Source organism: Calliphora vicina, chromosome 3 (assembly GCF_958450345.1).
Source record: "Calliphora vicina chromosome 3, idCalVici1.1, whole genome shotgun sequence".
NCBI classification, from domain to species: Eukaryota; Metazoa; Arthropoda; class Insecta; order Diptera; family Calliphoridae; genus Calliphora; species Calliphora vicina.
Genome location: NC_088782.1, coordinates 5723671 through 5746878, shown reverse-complemented (window position 1 = coordinate 5746878; position 23208 = coordinate 5723671). Strand labels below are relative to the sequence as shown.

Below are 23208 nucleotides of genomic sequence, written 5' to 3'. Positions count from 1 at the left end.
AAACAGTATATATATATTATAATCAAATGTTTAATTAAATCTTATATAAACATGTTATGTTATTGTTATATTTTAGTTATTATTATTATTATAATAAAAATGTTTATGAGTGATTTGTTTGTTTGTTTATTTAATTTTTCTCTTAATATTAATATTTTTGGACGAACACTTGGTGACGGTAAAACAAAAAATGCGGATTTTTTTTCTTACTAGTTTTATTACATTAAATTGTAAATTATTTATTTTCTTTTTTTAAATTTTTGGTGTAAAGAAGATAAGATAACAAAATCATTTATTTATTTATATTATAAAAATAAGACATTAGCATCATATTGAATATTTTTCTTTTCTTTTAATAATCTCTCCAAATAAAAGCTTTAGTTTGATTTACAATTTTCGTTTTATTAAACAAAATTATTAAATGTAGTTTTGTAATATTTTTTTTTAATTTTTTTCTGTTTTCTTTCTTTTTTTTTTTGTTTTAATTTAAGTGAGCAGCACATACTTCGCTTTAAGCGTATAAAAAATATGTAACTAAATTATATACATACATATATACAGTAGCCCAATAAAGTCTACATACAGGAATTCAAATTCAATTTCTTTCGTTGAAAGCTGTATTTGTAATTTAAAAGTAATGAAATATATTTGTTAAAAAAATAAATTTACACTTAAAAAAATTAAAACAACATCACTTAAGTCGGGTTTAGCTACATTTCCTATCACGTCCAAAATTTCACCGTTATTAGAATTTTTGATTCTGAGTCAAATAACGACATTTTTTTTTGGTTTTTTGGGCTTTAATGTTCAAAATATTATGAAAGTTAATAGCCCCGCCCATCCAAAAATATGCGTGACCAAGAATAATTTTTTTCGTTATTTTACTCAGAATCAATAACTCTTACAACGGTGAACTTTTGGGCGTTATTTGATCGACATAAGACATGTATTATTATATATATCATAAAAAAAACTGCTTTAAATTAAAGTAACATAATAATTTTTCCTGTATGTAGACTTTCTTGGGCTACTGTATGTATACATATATACTATAGATTTAAATATGTATGTATATAAGTGTGGGTATGTGAAATTATATGTATGTATTGTATTGTATTATATTTAATTAATTAATTTGTTCAACTAAATAAGAAACAAACAAAAAACATTACTACAAAGGAAATTAAAATATAAATTAAAAAAAAACCAAATGAAATATAATTGGCAATAGGAGCGAGGATATTTTTCATAATTTATGTATATGTATATAACACTCTTTTAAAATTTAAATAATGTTAAAGAAGATAAGATGGATTTGTTTTTTTTTGTTTTTTTTTGTATGTATTTTGTGTTATAATTTGTTTTGTTTTATATACTTTGGGCGGTTATTAATACACAAATTGTTTGTTGTACTAAATAAGCCTAACGAATAATATTTTTAATATTAATTATGCATAATTATAACAATAATTCTTTTAATTTGTTGTTTTGTTTTGTTTATTAAATATTTAAGTATAAAGAGGAAGAATGGGCGGGTTAATAATATGAATTGATTATTTGACAAAACTCTAACTAAACAATATGTTTTAATTACAATTATTGTTTTTATTCAACTTTTTCTCAGCTGAAGTTGCTATTGCATTTCAATACAAATGATCGGATTTTCAGTTTTGTAACAAAAAAGAAAAAACTTAATTTAATTAAATTAGATTAGATGCACTTATATATTCTATAGTATAGTTATTGGTTTGAAATGCTGTTGGTTGGCTGAGAAAAAGTTAAAGAAAAACAAACTATATTGACAATTATAAGGTGTATTGAGAAGTGTTTTTTTGTTATTTTTATGTATTTTTTCTTATTTTTTATTTTTTTTTGTTTGCTCTTTACCTAATGGATAGATTTTTCCAATTTCGAATGTGCGATAGTGACTTTTATTTAATATATTGTGTGTTTGTTTTATTTGTAGATTTTTCTCCAGTGAAAGTGTTTTTTCTTCTTTTTTACGTTGTAGTTGCTGTGTTAGAACCGTCTGATACTTCTTCGTTAGCAGTCGCTGTATTGGTCAACTGGTTAGTAGTGGTGGTTGTGGTTGTGTTTGTATTTTCAGTTTCAGTATCCTTAGTATCGAGTGTAGGTGATTTGTGCTTGGACGTTGTTGTTTCTTCTTCTTCATCTTTCAAATCATTGTTGATTTCTTTAGCCGTTTCTTCTTTAATTTCGTTTGATGTGATGTCTTCAGCGGATGGATCAACTAATGTGTTGTCTTCGATTGAATTATTCCTGTACAAAAATGTAAAAGTTAAATATTACAAGGAATGCATGGGTTATAAGTTAAAGAGTTTCAAAAAAAAACTATTATTATTATTGAATAATACTTTGTTATGGAAACTTTTTTAGATGCCAAAATATATTGTCGAGTCTGTTTTCGTTTTATTAAAAACTTCTTTCTATAAATAAAAACTGTCCATGTTTAACTTGAACCGTTTTAATTATAATATTTGACACACAATTAAAACAAATTTAAAAAAAAGACAAGTAAAAGCTATATTCGGCTGTGCCGAATCTTATATACCCTTCACAAAATTATACTTTAAAACAAAAAATTTTACGTAAACTATACTAAATTTTTTTTTTCAAAATTTGTTTAAAAATATTTTTTTTTTAAGTGGTGAATGAGGGTATATATAAGTTTGTCATTCCGTGTGTAACATTGAGAAATATTCATCTGAGACCCAACAAAGTATATATATATTATTGATCCTTATGAAATTCTAAGTCGATTGAGCCAAGTCCGTCTGTCTGTCCGTCCGTCTGTCCGTCTGTCTGTGTAAAACACGCTCACGTCCAAAATAGGCAAACAAAATTGGTAGACTTGCAAAAAAAATGTTCTCCTAAGCAGTTTGGTATTGAAAATCAGCAAAATCGGTTCAGTGGAACCATAGTTATGAACCAAAATGTGAAACAACCTAAAAAAAAAACTTGATAATTTTAACATAGTTTTCCTTATTTGTGCAAATATATTGCAGATAATACCATAAAATTGCACACACGTTATATTTATGTTAAAGGGACTAACTCTGGCGAAAATTATAAGAATCGGTCCATGATTTCTCCTAGCCCCCATACAAATTTCTTCCCGAAATATGGTTATTAGGTCTGTAAATGCCTACAAAATTGCAGTATCCACACAAAATTCAGGAGAAATAAGTTTCGTGCTTAAAAAATTTACAACTCCAAATTTTTTGTGGATCGGCCCATATTTGACCGTAGCCCCCATATAAAGTTCATTTCCGAAAATCACTTAAATAAGCATAAATGTCTTATAAATATCGCTATTAAGTTGAAATTCGTCATAAATAGTCTCCATATATACCAAAATCGCTGTACATAATTCTATGAAGATCGGCCGATAATTGGTTATAGCTACCATATAAGGACCACTTCCGAAAAACACAATAACCTACATAAATATCTAAAAAATTTCAATATCAAAACAAAATTTTACACAGATCCATAATTTATATTTAGAAATCATACTACAGGATTTTATGAATATCGGTCCATATTTAGCCATAGCTCCCATATAAGGTCCACTCCCGAAAATCACTAAAATCTTCATAAATTTGTTACAAATATAGTTATCAGGTTGAAATTCGAAACAAATTTATACAATATATACAAAAATCGATGTACCAAATTTTATGATGGTAGGCCCATTATTGGTCATAGCCTCCATATAAGAACCACTTCAGGAAAACACATTAACCTGCACAAATATCCAAAAAAAAAATCTGTACCGAACGAAAATTTTACACCGATTAGTAACTTGTATCCAAGAATCGAGCTACAAGATTTTTTTAAATATTCTTCCATAATTCGGCATAGCTTCCATATAAGGTACACTTTTGTTAATAACGTTGTTTATGCGAAATTGGTCATAGCTTCCATATATTGAACCAAAATAGTATACAGATCAGTAATTTGTATTCAAAAATCATAATACTGAATTTTGTGAATATCGGTACACAATTGGCCACAGCACCCAAATAAGTCCATAAAAATCACGTTAAAATATTTTATGACAATCAAATCATAATACGTCATAGCTCCCATATAAGTCCCACAACCAAATATTTTGAAATTTTACCAAATATATTTGTATACCCTTTTTTGTACTCTGTTTCTTCACTTGAGTTTAACAGGGAAAAATGTTGATATAAACGTATTAACTAATTATTATATATATAAATTGTTAAATTTCATACGTTCTAATAGGAATTTAAATTATAAATTGCTGAATTAAATACAATTTTTTGTACATTTGAAATAAAATATCTTTTGCGTTAACTAATATTTCTAACAATTGTTATATTATTTCAGTTGTTATACCATCATATTTAGGTGGAGGGTATTTAAGATTCGGCACGGCCGAATATAGTACTCTTACTTGTTTAAATTTTTTCTGGTGAAAAAAATTGGGTTAAAAAATATTTTTCTCGATTTTGACCCATTGTAGGTCCAACTTACTATAGCCTTATGTACATCGTTGCAATGGACTGTGAAATATCTATCATTATATATCTGTATTGTCTATATTAATGACTTAATAATCCAGATATAGATCAAAAATAGACAAAAATCTCGATTTTAAATAGCAACCCAGCCGGGAGAATTATTTGGGGGCTACGGAAAGTTGATTTCAGCATACAGACGGACATGGATATATCGATCTATAACGATCCATATTCGTCTGTGCCAAATCTTCACCAAATTATACTTTAAAATAAAAATGTTCAATATTTTTAAGTAAACTAAAATTTTTAAATTTCATTTCAAAATTGAAAAAAATAAAAAAAAAAATTATTGCAAAATTTTTTTTTTCAAAATAAATTTTTTTGGAAATATACAGTGACCGACAAAAGTCTACGTAATACCATTATTTTCGTAACTCGCGGACTTCTAAACCATAAAAAGCAAAAGTAATGATGCAGTTTTATTTAAAATTTTTGTAATATTACAAAAATATATCGCTAAATTTATAATTATTTAAACCATTATTCAAAAAAAATTAAAAAAATATGTTGACAAAAGTCTACATACGATCTGTACACTAAATAAAAAATTTTCAGCAAATACAAATTTTCATTAAATTCAATATTTCGTTGGTCCACCACGGGCAAGTGGTTTCTCCTTTAACATTGGTTTACAAGTAATAAGATGTTTTCGTACTCAATAACATTTAAGTGGATTATTTGATAGAACTTAAGTGCATTTAAGTCCGGGCTTTGAGGTGGTATTACAGTTCCTACGCGGGAAAAATTTCCCGGGAATTCCCGTGAATATTTTTTTGATCATTTTCGGGAAATGTTTGTCGGGAATTTCTTCATAAGTTTTCTTCTAAAAGTTACAATTTTCAGATTCGTTTCGATGGCCAAATTTGTTGCTAATTGAATCATTTCATTATATCCATAGATTTTTTCGGTTCTAGCAACAGGTAGTCAGTTGGCAAAGAAGTATTACGGTTGAAACTCAACTTAAGCCACAGCAGAAAAATTTGGTTATTAAAAATGAATATAATTCAAAGTTTATACTCTTAAAGCAATTATTAAGATGCCTAACTTTTAGGGATATTCAATGAATATTATTCATATTTAGAGAAAGTAATAACAATAATAGTAGTGGTTCAAATTTGTTTATCTACAATCAGATATGAAAAATGTCTCTATCTAGGCATGTTTTATAGATTTAACATAGTCGAAATTCTTAAGTTGTTTAATTAGACAAAGAATTTATGGATTTTATACTGATTAAAACTACGAATGCGACAATACCGATAAAATGACACTATTAAATTAGATACCCTATGCTGGGCCAACATTTATTTTATACTTTATTCGAAAAAATATTTCTGGTTTTTGGTTTAATTTAGTGTTAAAAAATTCCCGAGAATTCCCGGAAAAGAAAAAAGTCCGGGAAATTAGGAACCCTAGGTGGTATGTACAATTGTCGTAGGGCATGGTAGAGTAGCCAATCTTTGACAATTTTAGACGTATGTTTCGGATCGTTATCTTGCTGAAAAATCCAACTTTAACCAAGATTTAAAATATCAACCGGTGCTCTAAAATTTTGTTCCAAAATGGATTTGTACTGATAACGATCCATATTACCCTCAATAATCACTAACTTTCCCACTCCAGAAGCAGCGACAGTACCCCAAACCATCACATTCCCACTACCATGCTTAACTGTAGCGAGTAAGTTTTTCGAATCCATTGCTGTATTTGTTTTGCGCCATACTTTATCTCTCCCATCACTTCCAAATATGTTATACTTCAACTCATCAGTGAACAAAACTCGCTTCCAGAATTCCATGTCCTTTTCAAAGTGCTTTTGGCCGAATTCTAAACGAAGTTTACGATCCGTTCGCTAATTTACGAGGATTTCTGCTTTAATTACCATTATTATTTCAGGTTCTTTGAATTGTTCGTGGATAAACAATAACTTATATAACTACTCTCTATTGCGATGCGAACGAAAAACTGCGTTTTGGCATCGCAAAAAAATGTGTTTAAAATGTTGTTATTTACAAGTTTTGACATTTTATTTCGCTATTATTTATTTTGTAGTACCAGTGCTGCTTATTTTTCAACTTATTTTGCGAAAGCGTTTGCATATACGACACGGAGTACTGAAATGCATTTTATCGCATTTACCTTTCGCATCGAACATGCTTGCGCATCGCAATAGAGAGTAACCCCCCAGTTCTTCGGCCAATTTTGTGGTATTTACTTTTGGGTTTTTGTTGACATCTTTTAAAATGAAGATTACATCACTACGATGTAGTTTCTTTGGGCGACCACTTCGCAGCTTGTTTTTAACTGTACCAATGTTTTCAAAATAACTGAATATTTTTTAACTGTAGACTTAATAAATTGCAATGCTTATTATCTGTTAGTATTCAAAAAAAAAACAGGACATGCTGTGGTCGTATATAGACTTTTGCCAATGTTTTTTTATTGGTTTTTATGAATAATTTTGCAAGTTTACATTGCAACAACATTTTTTTTGGTGCATAGCAATAAAATAGATTTCAAACAAAACTGCATTATTATTTTTTTATTTACCGAGTTTTCTCTCATAAAGTGCCAAAAATTGTGGTCGTACGTAGACTTATTTATGTCGACCACTGTATTAGTGAAAAAAATGTTATGATAAAATTTTTATTGGTGAAAACAAAATTCGGGTTAAAAAATATTTTTCCGATTTTGACCCATTGTAGGTCGGACTTACTATGGCAGATGCAAAGCTCTTTGAAATATATATCATTAGATATCCATATTGTCTATATTAATGACTTTATAATCCAGATTTAGAACAAAAATAGGTCAAAAATCGAGCTTGACCTGGTTTTTTCCTTATATCTCAGTCATTTGTGGACCAATTTCAACATACAGACAAACACACAGTCAGACGATTCAGGCAAAATCGACATCGCTATCTATAACGATCCAGAATATATATACTTTGTGGGGTCGCAAATTTAAAGTGTAGATATTATAAACGGAATGACAAACTTTTACCACTGATGCTGAAGGGTATAAAAACAAAATACTTTTGCTGTCAAGGCAATCGGATATTTGTTTTCATGTAAACTTGCCAAACTTACAACAGCATTTAATAAATCTACGTAGTCAATTATAGCTTAATACATTTTGTTTTGTAATGTAGTAAATAGTTTAAACGTTATTTAAAACATTAAAGTTTTAACTGAATTAATATGTGCAACCAAATTAAACATGGAGAGTCCTTAGTAAAAATAGCAGAACTAGTTAAGTTAATATTTAAAACAGAAAGTGAGAGTGAAGCATTCAACGAAAGAATGAGTATATAGAAATAAATAAAATGTAACAATGTTTGGCATCTAAATAAGCGTTAAAGTAGGAGAAGAAGATGTTATAAAATGTTTGGTTTCTTACAGTTGATTCAGTGATGTTACTTCTGGCACATGTTCACCTTCTTCCGACATACAGGGGCCGTTGGTAAGCATGTTCGTTTTACACTCATCCGTTTGGTTTGTCGGTTCGGACGATTTTTCTGTTTCCAACTGTTCAACAGTCGCAGTTGAGGCGGAAGATCCCAATGGTTTTGTCCACATACCTTCGTCATCCTCATAATCATCAACGAAATTGCTGGTGTATTGTGTGTCTTTTTTGGGAATTTGGAATGATGTGAAATCTCCACTCCACGATGATGACTTTTCTACATTAGCATTATTGTCATACTCCTCCGAACTAGTTGTGGCAGCGGCAGCAGCAGCAGCAGCAGCAACGTCTACATCGGGGGCTATAGCTTCAGTTGGGTGTAATGTGGATGAATCGCCCATTCCGAAGTATGCCTCAAAGTCGGCAAAAGCTGAACCTTTTTCCGATTTCTTCGTTCTAAATAGATCAAACACCATATCGTCGGCATCCTCACAGTTTTTCCAAGGATCCTCCACGAAAGGATTAACTTGAGGTTGGACATAGAACGATAGACCACCGTCACCCTCAAAAGATGCTGCTGCATTATCGTCTTCGTCGCCTTCATCATCTTCGTTGGTGGGTCCGAACTGAAACAAATTTAGAGCATTTTTCACATCATCGTTGCGTTGGTCTTTATCTTTGCCCTCATTATTATCATTATCAATATTATTATAATCATCATCACCATCATCGTCATCATAATCGTGATCATCATGTTGGGTATTGTAATCAAGTGTAAAAATTACATCCTTTTTATCACGCACACAACACATTTTGTTTATTTTTGCGGCAATGAAATCGTTTAGAATGTTTGAGTTTGTTTGATTGATTGATTGTTTCATTCATTGTATTTAAAGAGATAGAGAAAGAGTTCGAGTTTTGTTTGAATTTAGAATATTTAACAGAACAGAAAGAACGTTTAACAAAAACAAAAAACAACGTTTGTAACAATTTTGTTGGGTCAGTTTTTGGGCAATAGAAAGATGGACCGATTTGTTGTTTTTTTTTTATTATTTTTAAAAGGATAGTAAATAAATAAACTTTAATTCATTCCAACTTTTTTTGTTGTTTTGCAAAATTTTGATTGTCATAATAACAAAACAAAGGAAGCATTAGCGAATCTTTGGTTAAGCAGGATTTAAATTAGGATGTATTGCAAACAACACTAGATTACAACACACATTATCTCAAGATTACTTACTGTGTCAGATGAGTCCATAAGAGTGCACAAATCATTACTGGAATTAGAAGAAAACAAACATGTAGTAAATAATAGCAAAGACAATCGTTTGAAAACAAAACACTTACAAAGCGTCTGACATATTGTCGGTAAAGAAATCCATTGACATTGACACATTATTATATACATTACAGGGCTCGTGATTGGCTAATAATTTACTCTGTGTATTCAAAGCCTTTGTTAGGTCACCGTCAGTTGCATTGACAATGGATTGCCACAAATCGCGTTCATTATCGTCTTTGAGATTGCTCTCAATTAAGGCACCGATATGTTTCGATTCTGATATACTCTGTGTAATGTACTTGAAGATGTTTATTAAATGACCCATGTAACCCAAACGACGACCTTTTTCAGCAGACCTTAAATTAAATTAAAATAATTTAATTTTAAATCATAATATTGTTTAATATAAAAAGAGGAACGAAAACTCACTCTATTTCCTTATTAGTTTTCCAACATTCAATGAGCTTTGATATTATTTTACAATTGACAATAGCCTGTTAATAAAAGAGAAAACTAATGGTAACTAAAAGTAACTTTGATTGATATAAATAAGAAATAAAGTTATTTTTCTGTTTAAATTGCTGAAATAAATTGCTTTGTCCAAAAGTCTAAAGAATCAGTTAACTTACATGAATTTGTATGGCGGACGGAGTACTATTATCTGAAGTTTTAGTATCATCTTCATCAAGTCCAGTTTCTAATTTGACGTTGTCCAACACAGCATCTAGGAGTTCGTTGAGATCATTCGTCTTATTGTTGTCTTTATTATCTTTTGAGCCATCATTTATAAGCGTTGTGTTGTTGTTGGTATTTGCGTTGGAAACTGCAGATTGTGGGAATATAGTGTGAAGCGACTTTTCGACTTCGCTGTGCAAAAAGTTGTTCCAGCAATATTCCTTAAACAGTGATAGCAAAATATCAAGGAAATCTGTCTCGCAGACACTAAAGGGGAGTAAAAAGAATACAAATTTCTAGTTGATAAAACAAACTTGTGTAATTTGAACATGCAAGCAAACTTACGCTTTGGCGATTTCCTCATTTTTGGTTTCCAATAATACAGTAAAGAGGCGGCAAATTTGTAAACGTGTCATACCAAATGGTGGCGATAAATTAGCTGCCGATGTAAGAATATCAGGTTTCTAAAACAGGGTACATATTAGGTTAACTTTGATAGGTTATTATTAGGATTGTCTTACTTTTGGCGGGTTCTTAAGCAATTCATTAAATTGTTTTAGTTGAGGTTCAATAACACGAATCACAGTTGTTAAAAATTCATCATGAATTTTCTGCTCACGATCCAGTAAGCATATCAAGCGTTCCATATTGCGTTCATCCCTAAAGCACAATCAAATTAAATACATAATTGATAATTGATAATCAATAATTCAATTCTTCAAATCTTCAAATATATTTTGTTGAATACTACTTACGTTACTTTGACGGGTTTAATTATCTTGAGTACAACCGCTATGCCGGACACAATTGCACTCTCTACAGCATTTGGTTGCAAAATCACATTAAACAAGGCTAATAAAGTGGTAGCACTCTCAATATTTGTTAATATAGGATTAGAACCCTCAAAAACAGGTTCAAAATTATCAACATCTTGACGCATTGTACGTCCCTGATGTATAAGATCACAGAGAAAATCAGCAACATTAACGTGCTTCTCACTTTGTTCAGGATCACCAATAATTTCAATAAGTTTCTCAACCAGTCTTTCATTATTTAGCCACTAAGCATATCAGAGAACCAAAAACATTATTCACCTTGCACTAAATATCAGTTTCTTTATTTGTTTGACTGTTTGTACTTACCTCAAACAAACTTCTCTTCAGTTGACCACCCTCGACGTTGCGCATCATTTCCATTATGAGATCGGGGACGATGGGCGTACTGAAATGTCTGCATATCAAATCCAAAAAACTACTTTTCGTTTTTAAATATTCCAAAAGTTGTAGGCACGTTTGTTGATACAAAAACCAATCTTGATCAGACTTTTTAGTAAAGAGCATGCTAAAGGTCTTGCTAAAAAATGATGCTAGCAAGGGATTTAACGGTGGTTCATTTTCCAGATATGAGTATAACATGTTTAATGTATCTGTATCGGCGAGTAATTTTTCGTCTAAGGACGGCAGGCCCCTGCAAGAAAATTTTTTTTTCAATTGTTAATAATTTTTTATTTTTTTGTTGCTTGTAAATCTATTTCAAAACTTACATTGTTAAAATTTCACTAGCAACATTAGCATGACGAAAACGTTCAGATAGAGGTACATCCTCTGGAGGTTCTGTAGTTATTAACTCAATCAAACGTCTGATAACATCAGGACGAGTAAAACTATAAATATTAAAGTTATTATAATTGTTTAAAATTGTTTAATTGTTCTGCTTACTAGTTAACAATGTTTTTCTTAAGAGTTTTACATTCTTGTATAATGTTGTCCTCATCCAAAAACACCTCAACTTTGGTATCCTGCAAGTAAGAAATATAAACATGAGTAAGTCACAAGTTTAAATAAGCACAAACAAGTTGTTAATGTATAAGTTTGAGTTGGAAATCGTTAATTATTAAGACCAATTTTTGGCATTCATAGCCACTAGAAGCAGAACTTGATCGTTAATTTACCTGTAAACAACACGAATTTCAACAAAGAATAAGAAAAGAAATATTGTAACACAAGGTTATTATAAATCCGTTTCCAATTGTATTTCATAAATTTCTGAAATACAAATTTCTGACTTAAAATTATTTCTGATATACAATTGGGAAAGGCGTAGGAAATGTGTAGTAGGAAATATTTGTGACTTTTAGTCACAAATTCTGTTTATTGTTTTTTTCTTTCTCTCTCAACCACATTTTACTGAACCTAATGGTATTTTTGAATTTATTATTTAATATTTAATATGTATTCTCACTTTAATTCTTTATTATTATCTATTAATTTAATTGGTTATTGGCTGATCTCATTACTATTAGTTAATTTTCAAATTATATATTGATATGTTTTAATTTTATTAATCTATGTATAATCAAATTGTGAGTAGTATAATTGGAACCGATTATGGCCTATTGGCTAGGATTCTGTAATTGAATGAATAAATTAAAAAAAAAATATATATATACATATATTTTAATAGAAGAAAATTTAAATTCATCATCATTTCATTTTATTAGCTAAGTTTTTTAATGGTTTTGAATTAAATAATAATTCAATAATGAATTAATTCTAAAAATAAACAAAATGTGTTTGAAGTCCAAAAAATTGACAAATTGGTAAAGATACAAATAGAAATTATACCTAAATCAAAGTGTAGGAAAGAAATTGTGTATTTTATTCCAAAATACATATATAAAATTTTTGAAAATTAAAAAATTTATAGAATAAATTGTTCTGAGAGAGTAGCTTTATCAAAAGTTTTGAAACATATAATGCGACGTCAGATGTTGGAATCGACTTTCTTGAGCATTTATGAGGGACAGTAGGCTTTTCTTATGTGATATAATTCTACATTGATGCTTCTAAGTCTCGCAGATCTGAATGACGAAAAATTAAGTGTACTTATTTCCCTGGAAAAAACACAGAATGGCAACTAATATATGTATAACCCTATACCACTCATGGTAAAATGTACATAACCAGATTAGACCCAGAACAAAATACTCATTAAAACGGATTTCATCTAATAATACTTTAAATCTCCCCCTGACAAAACAATTCCGGTATTAAGTATAAATGATGAATTACAATTATTTAAGGAAATAACTTTTACAAAAATAAACACACATACAATTAATCAATACATGTACATAATAACTACTTTATACTACCACTTACCGGTGATTCCAGCAGAATCTCTATGTTATGTGAAGGCGGATCCTTTGTATCCCAAAACATTTTGTTGGATTTTTACTGACAATATTGTTTGCTCCTTCCTTGGTATTAGTTGGTTGTATCAGTCACACACTATTACTTTTTTTTACATACAAATTGAAATATAATTGTTGCGTGACGCGTAAGTGGCAACTACCAGCAAAAAAAAATAAAATATGAAGAAATATCTCGTAGCTTTCCTTCTTATGTAGACTAATTGCAGAATTACTTGTTAGATTTTTTCACAACACTAAAAACAAATGAATGTAGTACAAGTTAATATTTTACAAACAAACGAAAATTACAAAAATATTACAAAACTTATGAATAACAAATTGCTTTAGGTCGTTTTTTTTTAATTCCTTTGGTTTTTTCTCTATTGGGGGAGTTCACTTTTTTTCTCTGCAGCGTTTTTTCGATTTTGTGCACGATTAAAAACACTTGGATTTTTATCTTTTATTGTATTTGCACTTGTAGTTTTATAAATGAATATCTCAGTTTTGTAATAAAATTACATTTTTTTAGGTGTGTAACATGTTTTTACGTTGTTAAACTGCATAAAATCAAGAATATTTTTTTGCGTTTTCTAGTTAACGATTTTTCTTGTGTCTTGTTTGGTAAACTTCAATATTGAGAAGAAAAATTTTTCTTCATTTTGACAATCGTGTTTTAGCAGAGATGCCTGATTTATTGTATTCCTAAACTTATGAAAAAATCACTAATTGGCATAAAAATAATAAAATACACTTAAACTTTCTGACTACTTAACAAATATTACATATTAATCTTTCTAATAATTTACAAGCATAAATGATCTGAAATGCTTTGATACCACTACAAATCATATGTCTTATACATCAAAATACATTGGTTTTTGAAAACCCACAATTACGTCTCGTCTTGAATTGTAAATTACGATAAACTTTCTTCAAGTAAACATTTGTTGCAATATTACACATCAAATTATGTATTATCAAAAAAATATATGGTGACAAATTAAAAAAAATAAAAATCAGTCGTTTACGGGCCTATATTTACGCCCAATCATCCAATAATTTATTTTAATTAAATATGCTTCCATATTATGCCAATCAGAAAAATTCTAACTTAAAAATTTATTTAAAACAAAAGCGCTTAATAAATTATCACATCTGGTAGCGCTTTCACTCAGTGACACTTCATTATTTCCTTCGTTTTATAGCAAAATTCTCTCAATTTAATTTTTCGTTCTCCTTCTCGGTGAGGTGTCATAAATGAAGAACGTCAAAGATGCCATAAATAAACTCAACAAAACGTACTTGTTGCTTTTTTTACATTTCCTTTTTTTTTACATATTTGTTACAACAATTCTTAATTAAATTCCTAAATTAATATACTTGTCTTTACAGCTGTATTAATTTTTAAACTACACTTATTCACATTTTCATGATTTGACTGACTGTTTTTTCCATTTTGTCAGACCATGCAATAATACACACACACACATTTCTAGATTTCTTATTCCCTTTATTTTTTGTTCATGCACTTCAAATAATTGTAGTTTGTGTGAAGAAAGTTGTTTCTCCAACTCACCGCTTATAGTCAGATAACGAAAAATTATAAAACTTTCAAATATTTTAGAAATAAATCACAAATTAAGCAAAATATTAATGCAAATCTGAAGAATATGTCGTTGTTTCACGAAAGTAATCTTTACTATAGGTAGCGAATGAGTTGCCAACCGTTTTTAAACAAAACAACAGTGGCAGAGTTGCTAAAATCAGTTAAATGTTAAAATTTGATATTAATGTTAAAGAAATTATGTAAATGTTAATTAACAGTGAATATCAGGGGCTGACATCAGCAAACCTATGAAGTTTTTACGAGCTAAATTTGTGTGGTCATAAGCCAATTAGTCCCCATAAGAAATGCACGGAGTGTGTGTGTACTCATGTTGATCATCCGGAGAGTGGCCGGAGTATAAAGTTGAACTCTGTTATGATAAAGTGTACAGATGTGGCAGCACTTTATTTTTACGCGCGTAAAATCAAGATCAGCGAAACAGCTTGCATTTTTATAATTTCTTTGGTGTTGATAGCTCTCATAATTAGAAGCACAAAAACGTTAATATTTTTCCCTGCTCTCTCTTAGTTTAAGAGTTATATGAATTTAAAGTCAATACATATAATAGTACATTTCTCATATATTTGGAAAACAAACTGATCGTTATGGGTATCATTGAATAGTGCTTCACAATACCTTTAATATGATATATAATATGGTACAGTTTATTAATATTGTGAACCAACAATTCCTTTTTGATTTTATATGACAGTACTTCAGAAAATTTTTATATACAGAAAAAGTGATTTTAGCGAAGCCGGTGTTCGATACACCCCAGAGTTAAAAGTCCCTTCACCCAATGCAATACAGAAAATGTGAATATTAACAGAAAAAAAATTATGAAAATATAAACTGTTACGCGGATCTTGATTTGTTCCCTTTAAATATTTCTCCGAACTAATAAAAATATATTTAAAGATGATGCCACAGTTAACTACCAAGAAATTTCAGTTCAATTTAAAAAAATAAATTGTATTTTTTGAAAGGTTGTTAACACTTGTAAAAAAATGGATTGGTAACAGTTGTAAAAAAGAGGAGTTTGAAGTGCGTAAGTACTGACCCTAAGGTTGTAGCAGTTCAACAGCAACTAAATAAAAATACAAAAACAATATGCACTTTTGGATGTAATAAAATCGTTTGACTCCTTTTTATACGGTTGTCAGATTTTAAAACAATGTCCAAAAATGCTCAGAAAATGGATAACACGTGAACTTATGTTGAAACATATGTTTGTAACCAGTGCAAAAGTGATAATGTATTGAGTTTTTCGAACTGTTACTTGCATGTGTAAACGATAGGTTATTGAACATTTTTCTGACAACGTTGTAAGTTCTGACAAACGTGTAATATAAAAATTATTGTAAAATATGCATTATAAATATGCCGTTATGAGTAAAATATGCAAAAATATGCTATAAAAGGGAAAATATGCAAAAATATGTTTTAAAGAGTAAAATATGCAAAAATATGCACTAACAAATCGATGCCAAAATTCTTAAAATTAATTGAAACGGATAAATAACTAACTCATATGTTTCTAAGACGCACAGCAAAAAATATGATATTGCATATTTTTGGTTGCCATGGTTATCACTTAAGGTTTGTGGATCCGTAAGTTTACCCTGGACTCGACTGAACTACCTTAGCCGACGCCAAAACCAAAAAATCAAAAAAAGTTCAACATTGTTTGGCTTGACAACAAACGTCATTAATTGTTATGAAATTGTATAGAAACATGTGGTAGGGCATCACAAAAAATACTGATAGATTAATAAAAACACAATTTTAGGATTCAATTAAATAAACGTAATGGAAATGGTTGATTGAAAACTCGAAACACTTATTATTTTTTATACCATAATTCGTTGTTGGCATTTTTATTAGAATATAATAGTTACAATATGCATTAATAAATAAATAATTGGCATTCTGTTAGCTATGGCAACACTAAAAAAATCGCTAGAATTTCTGTCAAATTTTCCTCGCTAAATTGGCATTAAAATCGCTGATTTATTTGAAAATAGCTAAATTTCCATCGTCTATTTATAAACATTGTGTAGAAAGTGTACGAAATGAAAATTATAGAAGGAAATCATTGAAAATATTTTTAATATGCAGACAACATCAAGGTAGCTGTAGCAATAACAACAATATTATATAAAATCAGGAAACTCAGAGCATTTGTATTAAAAAATGTACACGGTAACATCGGAAATTTATAAGGAAACAAATTTCCAACCGACCAAAGGGGAAGATGGTAAAACTGTTTCAAAATTTGAATTTAAATATCCCACTAATGAAACGGTCTACGACAGCTGTGGTGTAACGCATGACGACGATGGTGATCTGTTGGTGCGCAGAAGAAGTGACATTGCAGAGAAAGACGGTGTTATTGAAATACAGCATTCCGAGGCCACAGAAATACGTTTGGTTGGTCTGCAAGTGTGGAGGGGAGCACTGTTACTAGCCGATTATATATTTCACAAGCGCGATGAGCTTAAGAATAAGCAAATACTGGAATTGGGAGCTGGTGTGGGATTAACAAGTATTGCTGCTGGTCTATATGTTAGAAAAGTTGTTTGTACAGATGTTGATATCGGTGGTATTTTAGATTTAATACGTGCCAATGTTAAAAGAAATAAGAAATTGTGTGGCAATAGTGAAATAGATGTACTGGAGTATGATTTTATGGTGGATAAGAAAAGTTACAGTAAAGAGCTTTTGAATGCTATAGATGAAAGCGATATTGTTGTTGCAGCCGATGTGATATATGATGATGATTTAACAAAAGCTTTTATAAACGTTATGGAAGCGATTTTCGAAAGAGAAAAAGTAAGCAATAAGAAAAAGACAATATATTGTGCGCTGGAAAAGCGTTATGTCTTCACAACAACTGAATTCGATTCAGTAGCCCCCATGTTCGAACACTTCCTTAAATTAACTATGCCTAAGCCGTGGAAATTCGAATATGTGCAAACTGATTTTCCACAATACTTTAAATATGAACGCTGTAAACACTTGGTGCTCCTTAAAATTACTAGTTCTTAATAGGTTTAATTAGAAAAATAAATTGTTATTTATTTCTATATAAAAAAAATTTAAAACATACTTTTGTATATAAATTATAAATATTATGTCGCTAAATTAAACACTACTTGATTTTTGTAAAGTTATTGCCATCACCCTATGATTATAGTCGAATTTACAACAAGAGTTGTTACAAGTCTTGCATGGCAAATATGATGTTCTCCAAAGCAGTTCTAGCATCATTGGCTGGAAAACTTTCCAACACACGTAATGCTGCTGTGGTATGCTTACGCTGCAATTCTTTGGTCATTTCTAAACCGGGGCCCTGTAGAATAGCTTGGTGTATTTTAACAAAATCGACATTTTCTATAGATACTTTTCCCTTTTCAATTTCGTCATACAATTTAGAATCGTATTCTAGATGAAAGAGCACGGGAGCACTTACTAAACTGAAAGTGGTATCTAAAAAATTGAAACAAAATTAACAATTTACTTTAATTAATAATAACTTTTACATACCATAAGGTAATGTGGGACTTTGAAATGGTTCAACGTCTAAACAGGCCTGCCACGCCAACGACAAATGTTTACCAAAGAGATAAGCCTGTTTTTGCATCTCCTCACTTTGACCCGCCAACTTTAGCGATGCCTGACAAGATTTTCCCAAAAGACTGCCAGCATTTAAAATATTACGGCACTCCCACTCTTTTTCAGGATTACCCATAACTTTTGATATGCTCATGGGTATGAGAACGTCGTTCTCATTGAAATCTATATCTGGTGTTGTGGCAGTGCCATTGCTTTGCACTGGGTTTGAGCCTGGTTTCGAGGGCAATGGGTTATTTTGTTCATCTCGGTCGCCAATAAATTCGGATTCAGAAAAATCTCTAACAGCTGAGGAGATAAGCTCTACCACTTCCTGATTACGCAAACCAGCCAATTCTGCACTGGAATGACCCAAAAGGTAGTCGCCAATTAATAAACCAATTTTATTGCCAAATGTCATATCTTCATATGTGTTAACATCTTGGCCAGCTTGTGAGGATCGTTGCAAATTAACCAAACTCTATTTGAAAAATATCAAAATTTTATAAAAAAAATTTCGATATAAAACCACTGATAAACTCTAAACTTACATTATGCACTAAATGTGAAATTCGTATCATTTCTGTGACTTCAACTAAGCCACGCTGGGAGTGTAATACTCCAGCACTTTTGTCTTGTTCCATATCTGGTACTGTTGCAGCATGTCCGGCAGCTTTGGAAATCAATAAAACTATCAGTCCCCATGCTTGTGTAGTGTTTTTGCCGTTGTACAGCAAATGTCTGTGATAATAAAAAGATCATATTAGAAAGCAAGATTTATAAATGTAAATATCTGTTTGTTTTATAAAACGGTCGTTTTAACAATAAGATGTGCATATGCCTAAATGACAAAGCAAACAAATTGGCTTTTAACATTCCAAACACATACGTTTGTGTCGCAATCGTCGTTTTTATTATCATAATAACATATTTAATCATTGAATCATTGTATTTGAAACTCACTTGGCTGTTTTTAATAGTGGATGACTACTACCAACTAGTTTGCGTAAATGTAATGCAACATTAGCTATTTCATCGCTCAATAGCCAGCGTAAACTAAGGAAAGATGTGGGATATCCAACTATACGTTCAGCCTCGCTAACGGCACGGTTCCAGTCGTGCTTGGGTGGTGTTGGCTTTGTGGCTATTTTTTCGTTTCCCACTGTATGGGATGGTACTGTTGTAACACTTCTCAATACCTGTTGTTGTAGTTTTTTATGTGTTTGTTGTAAAGTGAAAGTTGCGCTTGCATTGCTCGAAATTGATGCAGGATAAACAATTCGCCGACACTGCGTATTTGATAATTTTGTCAGGAAATGTATTCTGTTCATTTTGTTTACTTGTAACCACAATAATTTTGAAGAAAGATTAACCTTTGAATTATTTGTATGAATTCACAAAAAACTCCTCTATTCAACTAAGTAATTTTTTTATGCCGCCGTAAGTTATGATGTTCGTTGCTAACACTTTGAAAAGTGAAACTCGACTCAATGTTCGGTTAAGCTTTTCTCACTCTTTAACCCACTTAAATTCTCTTAAAATCACCTTGCAAGCCAAGTTAATAAAATAGTTTAAATAATTATGTACTTGGTTTAATTGTGTGTAACTTTTTGTTTACTTCTCAAAAAACCTGTTTCGTCGTTCCACTGTGTGTCTACATAACACTAATAATGTCAGCTGTTTGATAAAAGCCTCTTTAGACGATCACATTTTAAGAAACATTTTTGGGACAGTAAGCAAAATAAACACAATAATGATAAAATAAATCAAGTTCAAACTGTTATCATAACAGCTTATATTTTAGCAAGTAATAGGGGGGTCAGACGGCATGTATTGCTTGTGTATTGGGACATGTATTCAATACATATGGAATTCCATGTGTATGTCAAAATTCACGTTATACATATGATTCATAATTTCCACGTTCAAACGTACATATGTAATTGCATGTGACATAACCTCTATTAGTTTATATGTTTGTTGTTTTTAACAATATATTTATTTAAAACATTTTTAAATCACAATATATATATTTAATGCAATGAAATTAATTTTGTTATGATTTTTCTTTACTCTTTTTTGTTTTGTTTTTTTTATTTTGCACTCACACAGTGTTGTATTTCAAAATACAACTCTGTTATACACACGAAAATAGAACATGCTCTAATTGCCAAAAATGTCACGAGTAATACACATGTATTTTACATACATAAAGTTTCATATGGATCACACGGTATGTATATGTTTACATATGGAAAAATGTCCCAATACATGGCACAAAACACAAGCAATACATGCCGTCTGACCCCCCTTTAAAAGTGAAAAAAAATTGGTGTTGAAAAAAAATGTTGGTGAAAAAAATATTTTATTAAAACAAAATTTGGTGAAAATAGGGAAACAATTGACTTCAGCGTCATAAGTATACTTTAACTTGTCTATGATAGACCTAAAGTCCGCTCTTAAGTAAAGTCGAGTTTAATTCTCTTAAAATGTACTTTATTTTTGACTATGATTATGGGCCATTATAAATAGATTGAAGCTTGAACAACGCTACCAAACTATTAAAATTTACTTTAAAAATCAGTCATCGATTCGCGCAACTTATAGACAACAGTTTTATTGCTTAACGGGTTTGTTAATAAACAAATTTGACGCTTATGAACAAAACTATCGATTTATTGAAATCAAAATTTGGCGATAAATTGATTTCGTGAAATGGACCTGTCTAGTGCCTTCCAAGGTTGTGCGATTTGACACCTCTCGATGCTGATAAACCAGCGACAATTGACGCATTGGAGGCCAACATTGTTCGTGTTATTCATGACATACGGCCAGCAATGCTCGAAAAAAATTGGACGTTCATAACGCGCTGCATCAAAACCGCCGCGGTGGCCACATGGCCGAAATTATTTTTAATGCATCATGAAAAATTGCTTTGTGTAAAAGCAGACTAAAAAAGTTCGGCGGCGGCTAAGTGCTGGCGCAAAGACTGTCGACTTCGAGACTTAGGTGTTATCGACAGCACAGCTGATTACAAGGCGAATTTATAAATATAAATTCGCCTTGCCTTGGGCATTAAAAAATATTTTTCTATGTAAAGGAATTTATTATTGCTAGCAAAGTAAATTAATAAAGTAGCGACAGTACTACAACAAATACAACATTTACAAAAACCACAAGCAATTTTATTTTTGGTTTAAGGTCTGAGCTGTCAAAGTTGCCTGTTGTTGTTTTTGCTTTTGGGCTTGTTGTATTTTTCGCCACAACAACCACAAGTGAATTGACAGTTCAGACCAAAGCAAGGCGTATTTAACAAGGTGACAGCAGTGGCGAATTGAAATAAATACAGGCGAATTCACTTATTTTTTATATATAGAGTTTGACATAAGGACGTACGGGCGAATATTTTTTATATATGTAGTTTGACATTTGTGCGTGCTATTTCTATAATCAGCTGTGCTGCCGATGGCACCTTATTAAATGCACCTTGGACCAAAGTAAAAAAATAGTCAGCTGTTCTACTGAGTCTACCAAGGTGCATTTAATAAGGTGCCATCGGCAGCACAGCTGATTATAGAAATAGCACGCACAAATGTCAAACTACATATATAAAAAATATTCGCCCGTACGTCCGTATGTCAAACTCTATATATAAAAAATAAGTGAATTCGCCTGTATTTATTTCAATTCGCCACTGCTGTCACCTTGTTAAATACGCCTTGGAGTCTACTTTATTAATTTACTTTGATTGCTAGCAAGGCGTATTTAACAAGGTGACAGCAGTGGCGAATTGAAATAAATACAGGCGAATTCAGTTATTTTTTATATATAGAGTTTGACATACGGACGTACGGGCGAATATTTTTTATATATGTAGTTTGACATTTGTGCGTGCTATTTCTATAATCAGTTGTGCTGCCGATGGTACCTTATTAAATGCACCTTGATTGCTAGTAAATAAATTATATGTAATGTAATTTAAATTCAAACTAAAATGAATGAAAAATTTGAGAATATATTTGAAAAATATAACATAACATGCAACGTTCCTAAGAAACGTCAGAAAAAATGCAAAACCTCGATACAATCAAACAAATTTCAAAAGAATGCCAACGATACTTTGCGCGGTATAAGCTGCTCAACAAAAAATGATTCTGGGAATTTTAAAACATCATCTACCAGTTTAACAAATACAACGAAGAATTCCAATTTGAATTCGTCCATCTGTTTTAATAATTCAGCAAAAAGTAAATATAACTATGCCACTCGATATAAAACTCTTGAAGTCATTGCCGTCCAAAATGTTCCCAGGCCTGCCAAGTGTTCAACAACAAAAGCCAGTGAAAACATTTCCGCTGGCGAGTGTAGCCGCAAAGAAACTTGTATTGAAAAGAATTCTGCCTATTTAATGTCCAGCATTTTGGAAACAATAGATAATAGAAGCGATAATATAGAAAACACTGATATTGTTTCTAAAATGGATCAAAGTTTTAATGAAGTCAGCTCTTCAAATAAAAGTCATAATTTATCGTGCAGTTTCAATTTTGGCAGACGTAAACACAGTCCCAAAACCCAGGTGCAAACTCAATGTTTGCGTTACAATAAACTAAATGTTACCAGTGCCACACCAAAATTGTGTAATAATACTTGTAGATTCTTTGAAAAGCCACCAAATAGCAAGTGTTTCCCATTAAATCAATCTAATAACAAGCTTGATGATCCGTTTAATACCTTTGCATGTAGTTCACCGAAACCCTCTCAAATTATCGATACTCCCACATTAACTCAAGAATCCGTCGATAATGTAACCACAGAGTTGGACTTACTCATAGAACTTATCGAGAGCGAGGAGAAAAAT

General features: G+C 30.8%; 3 protein-coding genes across 5 annotated transcripts; 1 reads left to right on the top strand and 2 right to left on the bottom strand.

Annotated features, from left to right (window-relative positions):
- Positions 1 to 376: 376 nt before the first annotated feature.
- On the bottom strand, positions 377 to 14849 carry fmt (phosphatase 6 regulatory subunit 1-like protein fmt). Of its 3 annotated transcripts, none has more exons than XM_065505571.1 (14): positions 14709 to 14849; positions 13101 to 13386; positions 11658 to 11737; positions 11483 to 11602; positions 11082 to 11406; positions 10695 to 10999; positions 10461 to 10599; positions 10285 to 10403; positions 9894 to 10206; positions 9694 to 9758; positions 9330 to 9620; positions 9223 to 9259; positions 7977 to 8770; positions 377 to 2280 (listed from the first exon to the last, which is right to left on the bottom strand). In XM_065505571.1, exons 2-14 carry the CDS (start codon positions 13158 to 13160, stop codon positions 2001 to 2003), a joined length of 2928 nt encoding a protein of 975 aa, XP_065361643.1. In that variant the 5' UTR covers positions 13161 to 13386; positions 14709 to 14849; the 3' UTR covers positions 377 to 2000. The 3 variants fall into 3 exon arrangements, with proteins under 3 accessions (XP_065361643.1, XP_065361645.1, XP_065361644.1); XM_065505573.1 differs by having other exon boundaries at positions 7977 to 8608; XM_065505572.1 differs by lacking the exon at positions 14709 to 14849 and adding an exon at positions 13453 to 13838.
- A 1932-nt stretch (positions 14850 to 16781) lies between these two features.
- On the top strand, positions 16782 to 17887 carry LOC135956086 (methyltransferase-like protein 22). Its single transcript, XM_065506580.1, has one exon. It carries the CDS (start codon positions 16932 to 16934, stop codon positions 17784 to 17786), a length of 855 nt encoding a protein of 284 aa, XP_065362652.1. The 5' UTR covers positions 16782 to 16931; the 3' UTR covers positions 17787 to 17887.
- Positions 17791 to 19956, bottom strand: Pdss2 (Decaprenyl diphosphate synthase subunit 2). The gene is made up of 4 exons (XM_065506579.1): positions 19314 to 19956; positions 18902 to 19091; positions 18285 to 18831; positions 17791 to 18227 (listed from the first exon to the last, which is right to left on the bottom strand). The coding sequence occupies exons 1-4, from the start codon at positions 19679 to 19681 to the stop codon at positions 17956 to 17958; spliced, it is 1377 nt and encodes a 458-aa protein (XP_065362651.1). The 5' UTR covers positions 19682 to 19956; the 3' UTR covers positions 17791 to 17955.
- Between the last annotated feature and the right edge of the window lie 3252 nt (positions 19957 to 23208).